Source organism: Takifugu rubripes, chromosome 13 (genome assembly GCF_901000725.2).
Source record: "Takifugu rubripes chromosome 13, fTakRub1.2, whole genome shotgun sequence".
NCBI lineage: Eukaryota > Metazoa > Chordata > Actinopteri > Tetraodontiformes > Tetraodontidae > Takifugu > Takifugu rubripes.
Window position 1 is genome coordinate 10098668 of NC_042297.1, and position 10189 is coordinate 10108856.

Here is a 10189-nt window from a genome sequence, read left to right on the forward strand (position 1 = left end):
ACCAGCGCCTCATCTGTAATCAGGGAAGAAGAAAAGAGCTGATAAAGATAAAGTATTGATCCACAACAATAGATGCTGACTCATGCCTTTATTTATTTTTTGATATTGCAGGGCAATTATGCACTATAACTAATTATTCTGCTGCCTGTCAGCGTCGGCGATTTAAAGTGATTAGAGGATTTAAAATAAAACGTTAAAATGCTGCGTTTTCTCTTGATGATCTGAACATTTGTTCATTCATTGGTTGACATCTCACCAATAAATTTGGGATGGACCTCTGACCCCACTGACCCCCTGAGCTCTAGCTTTTGTTTCCTGGGTGTAATTGATGTATCTGCATGTATGACGTACATCTCTCCTCTATCTGCCCCCCTCACCCTTTCTCCTCCTCTTTTATTGAGCCTGCCAGAAGCAGACGGTATGAGTGTGGTCCTGCTCAAGGTTTTTTCCTGTTCAAGCAGAGGTTTTCCTTTCCACTGTTGCTTGTTCATTCATTCACCTCGATCTAAAGCTTGGATTCCTGTCGTTTGCTCATGATTTCTGCTTGTCACTGGTGTCCCCCACCCCCCAGACTTTCACAGGTAACCTCTGTTTGGCACAGTCAGGCAACCCCCACCTTGACCTTTTTGCCCCTCCCTCAAAATTGGGGCAAACTCAGCATAGTGAGGTTGTGACCTCAAAGAGCAGTTTTATAAGCGTCTGTGTTACGACTTGGGGGGGGGGGGGGGGGGGGTCGTCTGTCAGCACGCAGCATGTCTCAACTCTGTCCAGACGGTAGAGTGTGTGTGTGTGTGTGTGTGAGTGAATGAGTGTGCGTGTGTGTGTTCACAAGCATGAAAGGACACCCTATCTCCATCTCTCCTCGGAAGAAAAACACTGTGTGATTCATCAACATTCATAATGTGCCCTTTAAACTTGGGGTCACAATGTGGCCTTTATAACCCCCCCCCCCCCCCCCCCCCCCACACACACACACACACACACACACACACACCCCTCCACCCTGTTCCAACCTCTGTTCGCACGTGTAGCTCCAACTTTAATTAAATGTAGCTTTGCGGTGCCGCTGTGCAGGAATCGGTCGGCGGGGCCAATTACAATTAATGAGCGATTACCTTGACGACCACTTTTAGAGGGGTGGGGGTCGTTGCTAGGTTTTATTGAAAGCTTAATAATTTGGATATTTTAATTGCTCGGCAGGAGTCGGACTTTCTACTCAGGTTAGCTTCTTCAAGGGAGTTCGGATCAGTCCGTCAGGTCTCCGTGGGAGAGGGTTTAAGACAGAAATAGACGTTTTTAGGGAAATTATTCATATTAGAAGAATAAAACGGCCCCAACCTAAAGACCTACAGCAGTCTCCCTCCAGTAGAACCAAAAGAAGAACATGTCAAGCTCAGCGGTCCAGCCATGCACTTTTTATCCTGTTCTGATACTGCCCTTTTTTGTGCACAGAAGCTCCCTCAATCTCAGCGGAACAATGAGAACGCGCCGCCTTCAGATGAAACGGTTCAAACATATTGACGTGGTAAGATGCTTTTGTGGCACCTTCGCAATGCTCGTTTGCCACGGCGGAGCATTTACAGCAGCAGAAGACGCGCGTCCCCCAGGAGACAAAACAACAACAGAACAGAAGAGAGAAAACCTTTGGCGCGCTGCCGCACACACAATCTCAAATGAATGCCGATGTTTGCATTGCATCGCGCCGCCATTCGTCCTCAAATGTTGCGTTTAATGCTCGGTTTGCACGCACGGCCGCCGCGGACGCGGCAGCAGGCTGACGAGCTTTGCTAAAAAGGGGAGGGAGACAAAAACGAGAGAGGCACCTTCTATCTTCGAGACAGGGTGGGGCTTGAAATTTTCTGGCTTTCCAGACACAATCCATCACACACCCCTCCTCTAAAGTGCTTGCTGCTGGAGACTACATAAAGCTACTGAGACATGTTGAAAAATTCAGAATCTTGCCAAAATCTGCTCCGTTGTTTGTGACGTGGCAGCAAAACCTCATGCGGCCTGTTTATCCTTTCACAGAATCATGATGGTTGTGTAGATTTTCCATCCATGTTTGACAGAAGTCAGAATTTATGACTGGGGTGGGTGGGGGGAGTGTCGGTGCCGGTGTTGACTTGTTATGTTGCTGACAAAGGGTCCTGTTTGGGGTCAAGTTTCTGCCCTTGGGATTTTCACGTGTGTGGCAGTTACCGCTTTTGTTAGCGGCAGCCAGCTGGTAGTGCTGTATGATTTCATCCTGTCACAGACTAATTCAATGAGAGGAGACAGTCGAGAACATGACATCCACACAGAAATCCGCTCATAGTCGTATGAATCTAATCTGGGATGTCGGCAACTCAATCATTCTCTCAAATAGGTCACTGCAGCGCCCCCAGTGGACGGTCTGTGCAGCTGGTTAAAGTTTACAAAAAAAAATAATAATCCAGTCTGAATAGAATTAAAATTAAATGATGAATTAGTTTGTTTTTAAACGACTTTTTTAATCACAAATTCTAATTGTATTCTTTTCAAATAGAAACCAATGTTTTAATCAATCCTTGAATACAGAAATAAAAGTATCGCTGGTGTGGTTACCGGAAGGTATGAAAATCTTCTATAAAATAGAAAGAAGGACCATAAATTTCCTTTAACCTCCTAGAAGGATGAATGACAGCTGGAAGATTTCTTTATTTCACATTAAATCCATTAGCGCCCCTTCGTGGCCAGATTGTGACACAACAGGAAAAAAACACTTTATGGAAAACGACGGTCTAATTTACCAATCAGCACAAAACACACACATTCACTATCCTACCAGTCACACACACACTGCCTTTCTTTGCATAAAATTCACCTTCAACACATCTGATTCATCTGTGATGTGTCTCAACACAGATTTACTGTACTGCACATCGGTATGCAAACCTTAAAGTCACGGCAACAACATCAAATATAATCTTTGGTTTGTCCTTAAACTAAAAAAAATAAAGGCCAGCTACATCCTATAAACACAAATTATATAAAACACTCAAAAATACTTAGCATCCCTGCTAACAAAGAAGTGATTTGGCCAAGTGTGAAACCCAAATATGTGTAGTAAGCATTGTTTCTGGTGCGTTAACTGTCTTGTGGGAACTTTATCTCGGTATTTTGCCCAAAGTTTGGCATATCTGTCGCATCATTTCTTTGTTAAAGAGGCTACATCTGGTTGTCCTGGTACTGTGGACTCGAGAACTGATCCTGCATGCTTCCTGCGGCTGCACCCATGGCCGCCTGCTGAGCTGCAGCCTGGACATGAGGGTTTTTCCAGGCTCCTGTGGTCCATTCCTCCTGAGCCTTGGACATGCTGGCTCCGCTGCCACGGTAAAAATTATGGATCTACAAAGAGACAGTGATGAGGAGCGGCTGGGGCTACCGAATCAGCAAAGGGTAGTTTTGATATGTTAAGAACTCCACCTTGGTGAAGGCGATGAAGGACAGAGATGCCACAGCAGTGAACATGAGGGTGGGAACCAGCATGACCAGCGCAATCAAAATATTGTAGCTGAAGAAGGAGATGGTAGCCAGCCAGCCGCTGCAGAGACAGATCGGGGCAAATGTGCGATTCGAAACAAGAACACAATGTGAAAGCTCACTGGTGGAGGTGATGATGAAGTCAGAGCAGGAGCACGGCGCTCTCCTCCTGCCCTCGGTGACATTTCTGAGCTTTATCGCCACTGTCATAATATGACTGGGGGACTGTCAGAGTCAGGTGACATTTGCAGCGTGTCTTCAACAGCCTCCCAGACTCTAATAACACAGCCGTCATTAAAGTTTTACCAAGGTTGTTTCTGATCTTCCGTCGTTCTCGGGCTAATAAAAGTGTTTCTGCAGGTCTCTCAGAAACAAACTGCAGGATTTACTGTTTAAAAAGACTAAAAAGATTATTCATTTCAAGGGAGGCGTGGCAGAGATTTATTTTTCAACCTGGCAATGTTTTGAAAACAGTCATAATTTACTGTTTTGGGAAAATATTCTCTTTATCACCCGATGAAGGACCAAATAATAAGTAATTGCTCTTAATTATGCACTGCGATGAAGTGACTTGTCCAGTTTTGATTCCATCCCGCCCCCCCCCCCCCCCCAAAAGCAAAATAACCGTCACTTATAAGAATAAACTTGATTTTCTCTCCTCAATAAATAAATAAATATATAAATAGAGCAGCTTGAAAAGTAGAAATGACTAAAAGGGGGTAAATGCTCATCGGGTTAGCTCCGCTCATTATTGTCCTAGCAGTAATATCTGAGCGCATGTTCCCATGGAAACCCAGTCCTCACCACACTCCCCAGCCAGGGATGCCGATGCTCTGGATGATACTGATGCCAACTTGAGCCATGAACACAAAGAAGAAGATCATGAAGTTGAAGGAACTGTCGCTCCTGTGGGACCAAAGACAAGAACAAAACATCTGAAAAGCATCCAGATGCTGTGGAGTCGCTCCCAAAGGCAGCCACAACCCATCCCGACCGGCCTCCCCTGGGTTACCTGAAGGCTTTGTAGATGGGCCGGAACCAGCACACGTAAGAGCAGGGGGTGAACATGAGGAGCCAGATGATGGCCAGTCCGAAGTTGGTCACGCCGCCGCCGCCGAACATCCACACGAAGCAGCCGATCAGATTCACCACCAGCGTGGCAGCGTTAACTGGAAGCACAAACACCTTCCTGACCACCTTACAGAACCTCGTGGTAAAACAGGCTTCTGGCCGAATATTTGACAGGATTGGACTGTTAGCGGTTCTGCTCTAACCAGGAGCATCTCAATCAATCAATTTTATCTATATAGCATCTTTTACAATCAAAATTGTTTCTAGGCACTTTCCAGAATCCCAGGGCCTGACCCCAGACAAGCAACAGAGGCAAGGAAAAACTCCCCTTTAACAGGAAGAAACCTTGAGCAGGACCAGGCTCATGTAGGGGGAAGACAGGTAGAGGAGAGGAGAGGAGAGGAGAGGAGAGGAGAGGAGAGGAGAGGAGAGGAGAGGAGAGGAGAGGAGAGGAGAGGAGAGGAGAGGAGAGGAGAGGAGAGGAGGGGAGAAGGAGAAGGAGAGGAGAAGGAGGGGAGGAGAGGAGAGGAGAGGAGAGGAGAGGAGAGGAGAGGAGAGGAGAGGAGAGGAGAGGAGAGGAGAGGAGAGGAGAGGTAGAGGATAATGATCTGGTCAGCATCCTTTACCAGCAAGATTCAGGCATTAAAAAATACACTTTAAAGTGAAGGAAAGGGACTTGCACAGTGCTGCCCTCCTGGACCCCCTGCGGTGGACCCAAAACACGACTGAGGACCTCAAAGCTACACGTCTGCTTCAGACGGACCCGCGGACACACTCACGCATCCACAGGTGGTACATCTTCTTGCACATGCTGCGGTGCTGCTCCGGGATCTCCTCGAAGTCCTGGTAGAAGCAGGGCTTGAGCGGGAGGAAGCCCGGCAAGGGGGGGAAGTTGGGCTCTGGGATAAACGAGCGGTTACGGTCAATCCTTTGTTTTTCTGAACAGTGTGAAATTAGTGTGGCTGCCTTCGTTATCGGCCTGGACTCCACAGACTTTGATCAAGACCTAATCTCCCCTTTTTTCTGATCTGAGCTCTTCACACGCTCCTATAGAACCCGCCAGCCGGTGTCACTGCGCTGCTTTTGGGGCCCTTTTAGCATCGGCCTCACGATATCACAGTTTCCAGTTACGCTAAGTACTGCGGTTCAGAAGATCAGTGCTGAGCGTTGGAAACGCGCGTACAAGTTTTGCATTTGGTACCAGAGGCAGAACTAAAACATCAGAGTCGAGAACATCTTAGAGGTGAAGCCACGGCTGAATCTATCGGTACTGACCGGCCATGTGGAGGGATTGCTTGGATTTCTTCCTTCTTCAGTGTTTTGGGGCCTGTCAGACGAGAAGAGAAGAAACTATTCTGCGGTCAGTTCCCTCCCTATGTCGGAAGTGTGTGCGCGTGTGCGTGTGTGTGTGTGTGTGTGTGTGTGTGGGGGGGGGGGGGGGGTCCTGGGGGAAAGGGGGCTGCTACAGGCTAAGCTTTCTGTTGAGGGATTTAACACGCAGGCGCACATACACGCACGCACGCACACCTTCATGGACTGCAGGTTTTATATGAGGACGTAAGGAAACGGAAACACGCATAAAGACGCACTTTTAGAACCCCCCATGAAGCTGAAATGAGCTGTATTGTTCACCGTTGCGCACTCTGACAAACAGCCGGGAATAAGACGCAGCTAAGGGGGGTCTAATCTTCTTACCTCCCCTCGGGCAGCAGCTCCTCTGGTCCGAACTGTCCTGCGGGAATCTCAGCTGAGCAGTTCAGCCGAACAAGCGCCGCAAGATCCACAAGAACGCAACACTTAACTTCAGCAACTTTTTTTCTTTTTAGAGTGCACGAGCGGAGCTATTTTTAATTTAATTCTTCCAATTCTCCACCAATCACTCTGCCCGTGACTTCTATCCAGGCCAATAAGCCGATGGCTCTAATCCTTGACGCGGTGTGGTTGGACGGATCCCAGTTGGACTCTCTGTCCATGGTGCTGAAGAAGCTGCTGACAATGATCCGGCTGTCACATGTCCGACCAACCCAGGTCTGCCCTGGAAAATGCCTGTCCTCATATTTACATTAAAACCATTGTTTTGCAGTTTCTACGCTGTTTACAGGTAAGTAAAATTCCCCAAGTACTTTAAATTAAAAGATTAAATTCTGACTTTTGATAGTAGCAGCCATTGATAGCAGCATATTATTACTATGCCGACGCCCCGATTCAGGGAGAGTGGGTCAATAAATCGAGAGTCAATTTAATTCAACCACTGACTGTAAAATTAAACTATATTATACAGAGCAGAGCCGCTTGCAGCCACGCTTTCGGGCCTAATAATATTAACCGCTAGATGGTGCTGTTTCATTACATTGACACACGGGATTTTAAACATACATGAAATACAAGATTGCTGGTGTAAACAAATTATCTAATAAAAAACATGTTTTTGTTGATGCACTAAATAAAATCTGTGATTTGGTACTGTGTTGTTTGCATTCATCCTCCAAGCAGAAAATAACACCAACATTAATGGGAAATAAATTCCAGTGCTCATGCACCATGATGATGACATCATATTGTGCTCAAAGACATGCTGGTAGAGAACTTAAGATAAACTCTTAAAATATAGCAAAATGACTGTATGTTGCACATGAAAGGGAGCGAAAAGAGAGAGGAATATGTGCCCATAACGAAAAGGAAACTCTTCTAATGGTGATATGAAAAATTCGCAAAATCCTGCAGAAAGTGCAAAGCACTCAAAAGCCCTTTCTGTGTTCACCACGGAGCCAAATTAACCTTCGATGAATTATTTTCTAATGTGAAGAAAGAGAAGCGACAGCTGCGCATTCTGTGAGACCTGCAAAAGTCCTAAATGCCACACGAGCTGTTCCCACTGGCTGAGTGTTGGCCTGAGAACTTTTCACTCTCGGTGGCATTCACATGTTCACAGTTGCAACTCAACCAAAGAATTCGTTTTAAAAATGTTAACCTAAATGCCTTTTGAGCTGTGAGGACAGTTTCCCATCACTGTCTGTTGAGGCTGAAGATGATGATCACCAGAATTCCTTATTAACGGCTTCCTAACAACCAAGAGAACATTAAAGAGCAGGTTGATGTTTGAGCTGAAAATACAGTCATTCATCCACCTTCTATCGCATTTACCTGTCCCATTACTCTGAGATGCTTAAAGCTGTCCACTGAGATGGGGGGTGGGGGGTTCTTAGGCAGTCACGGGTTTAGGAAGGGTACGTACGTCCCTGCAGAGCTTGGGTGTTGAGGAAGAGGAAGGCAGCCCAGGAGAGGCACCGGGGCACCTCAGGTCCTGGAGCCTCGCCAGGCTTGCACTGCTCGCTGAGTGCTCATCGCCATGGTCTGATGTAACGACGTCTTCAAGCACCTGGATGAGAGCTGCTTGTGCAACAGTGGCGCTTCCATATTGTTCCAGGAGAAACATTTATTTCTCTGTTTTCATCGGTGAAAGCTGACTCAGCTGGAACCCTCCTAACCTCCGCAGCCTCATTTCAATCTTTTATCCTATTGTAATAAGGTAACGTGCGTAAAATATGCAATTTGTGGTCAATGTGGAACTCGATAGCAAAGCATTTCATTCTCTGTGGCATTCAGAGAAGCAGAGCTTTCAGGTTGCTCACTGGAGGCTGCCGTTTGCCCCACTAAACAGAAGAATTAAGGCAGCTCCTTGCAGGGCCCAATGATGAAATCGGCTGAAAGTGTAAAGTGCACAGACAAAAGAGGAAGAGGAACCCATTTAGGTTATAATTGGCTCTTCCTTCTCTCAGCAGTAATAAATAAGTTATGCACGCAGAGTTAACTGACACAAGGAGACAAGACAGACAAAAGGCTCTGATGTGCCAAGTGTGCCCTATAAAACGGAAAACCCGAGAATAACTCGGGAAAAGCAGACAGACACTTTGGATGTGCATTTATTTGCATTTTCTCTCTAATATCAGGATGTTGGAGGCCGCTAATCCCTCTCAGGATGTGAGGAATCCAGTTCTCTCATCCATCAAAACCATTTCGTTGTTGGTGACTATTGAAGGGTTAAAAAAATGCAATGCTAAAGTTAAAAGTTTGCTAAATCTTGGCCTTGTTCGGCCAGTTTAGACTTAATCATCACAGCTATGATCCATATAAGCATGTACTGATGTGTTTTGCTCAGTTAGACACTGAATGTTCTCCTTATTTAATCATCATCTAAGCGCTGAAAGCTCAAGCTGAGTTTTGAACAGCATGTTTGCATTGTGGAAAGATAAGTTGTCTGCTAGGCTTCCGGTGCCTCGTGTCCTTGTTGAAGGATCTTGTTCCAAAAACACAAGTTATGTAAGCGATGGGCCTGGTTTTAAATTTGTCTTACAGTTTATTCTCTAGTGGATGTAAAAACTGGCTGCTAGCATAAGGTGTCATCACAAGTCCGGAGAGGTACAGTTGGCCTGGTGAGCGTTCAGGCAGGAGACCGGAGGAATCCTGGCAAAACAATGTTTTCCATTTGTCCGAGACATTTTCAGCATTATAGAAGAGTAACTAGCATATAAGGCTACTATACTACTAACCACATTTCTTCCATCCAACTGCAGTTGTAGATGAACAAGTGAGTTGGGATGTGGGGACTCCTCAGGCTTACCTGCGACCTAGAGGCTCTTCCACGCACAGAGATGGTGTTGAGGTGGTGCACGTTAGGTTAGGAGCAACAGGACGCGATAAAAAGAGCCCACAGATATTTACTTCAAAGGCTGGTCCACCACAACTCCCATATTGCTCCCAAAAAACAGTTTCAACAATGTCAGCAGTATGAGCTTCTCTTTAGTTGGTGTCTCTACAGGAGAATTTCCCTCTGTGTTCAACCTGCTCCCAGTTTGGCTCCAGGACGACACCGGCTCTGTTTCCAAGGTGAAGCATGGAACCATCATTTTCTGATGAGGGTGCGTTATAGAGTTGGCTGACGTGACCCAGAACCAGGCCTGTGGCTGATGCTCCTCTCCTTCCCTCCAACCCGGAGATCCACATATTTGACCCAAGGAGCTGATGTGTTTCACCTGTGGGCCTGACCTCATCAACCTGCCCGGCCCCTATTAACCGTTCTGGTCCTCCTGCTAATCATAGCTCATGGTCTCATACAGACAAGACATTAATACCACATCATAGAATTTAACTTTTTGGTGATAAACTATATGTTATAAAACTATATGATAATCAAGTGGATGAATTCTTCTCATGATAATCACTCAGAAAAGGGGAGCTAGTTTAGCAACCTGAGTCACAACCTTTGATGTAGGTCTGATAAAAGGCGGCACACTGTCACCGGTGACCCGGGGGCCCTGGTCTTTTGGAGTGTGCGCAGGATCTGTGTGGGGGATGGGTGCCTGGGCCTCTTTGATGTGGGCGGGCCCCTTGTTTGGGGGGTGGGATTTGGTTTCAGCCTCGCAGGGCCCCGGCCCCGGATCCCTATTGTGCTCGGGATGGCTGCCCTTTGGCTCAGTTGTGGGCGTGCTCTCCAGGCATGCTGCCCCCGCTCAACTGGTGTCCTCGGTCTCAGCCTGGGCCGGTTCCTGTGGTGATCCATGTGTGCTTTCACTCTGGGGTGGACATATGTTTGTCCAGGGGACACTTGGCCTTGGAC

General features: G+C 46.7%; 1 protein-coding gene across 3 annotated transcripts; it reads right to left on the reverse strand.

Moving 5' to 3' along the window:
- Positions 1-2633: 2633 nt before the first annotated feature.
- On the reverse strand, positions 2634-6532 carry LOC101078619 (secretory carrier-associated membrane protein 5-like). 3 transcript variants are annotated; one of them, XM_029846141.1, is made up of 7 exons: positions 6268-6532; positions 5848-5899; positions 5352-5471; positions 4514-4670; positions 4306-4407; positions 3445-3562; positions 2634-3366 (listed from the first exon to the last, which is right to left on the reverse strand). In XM_029846141.1, the coding sequence occupies exons 2-7, from the start codon at positions 5852-5854 to the stop codon at positions 3187-3189; spliced, it is 684 nt and encodes a 227-aa protein (XP_029702001.1). In that variant the 5' UTR covers positions 5855-5899; positions 6268-6532; the 3' UTR covers positions 2634-3186. The 3 variants fall into 3 exon arrangements, with proteins under 3 accessions (XP_029702001.1, XP_029702002.1, XP_029702003.1); XM_029846142.1 differs by having other exon boundaries at positions 5848-5922; XM_029846143.1 differs by lacking the exon at positions 5848-5899 and having other exon boundaries at positions 6268-6531.
- Between the last annotated feature and the right edge of the window lie 3657 nt (positions 6533-10189).

Coding starts and splice junctions, on each gene's coding strand:
- LOC101078619 (XM_029846141.1), bottom strand. Junction 4,671..5,351: donor GATGTACCACCTGTGGATGC/GTGAGTGTGTCC, acceptor TTGTGCTTCCAG/TTAACGCTGCCACGCTGGTG. Junction 4,408..4,513: donor CCCATCTACAAAGCCTTCAG/GTAACCCAGGGG, acceptor TTGGTCCCACAG/GAGCGACAGTTCCTTCAACT.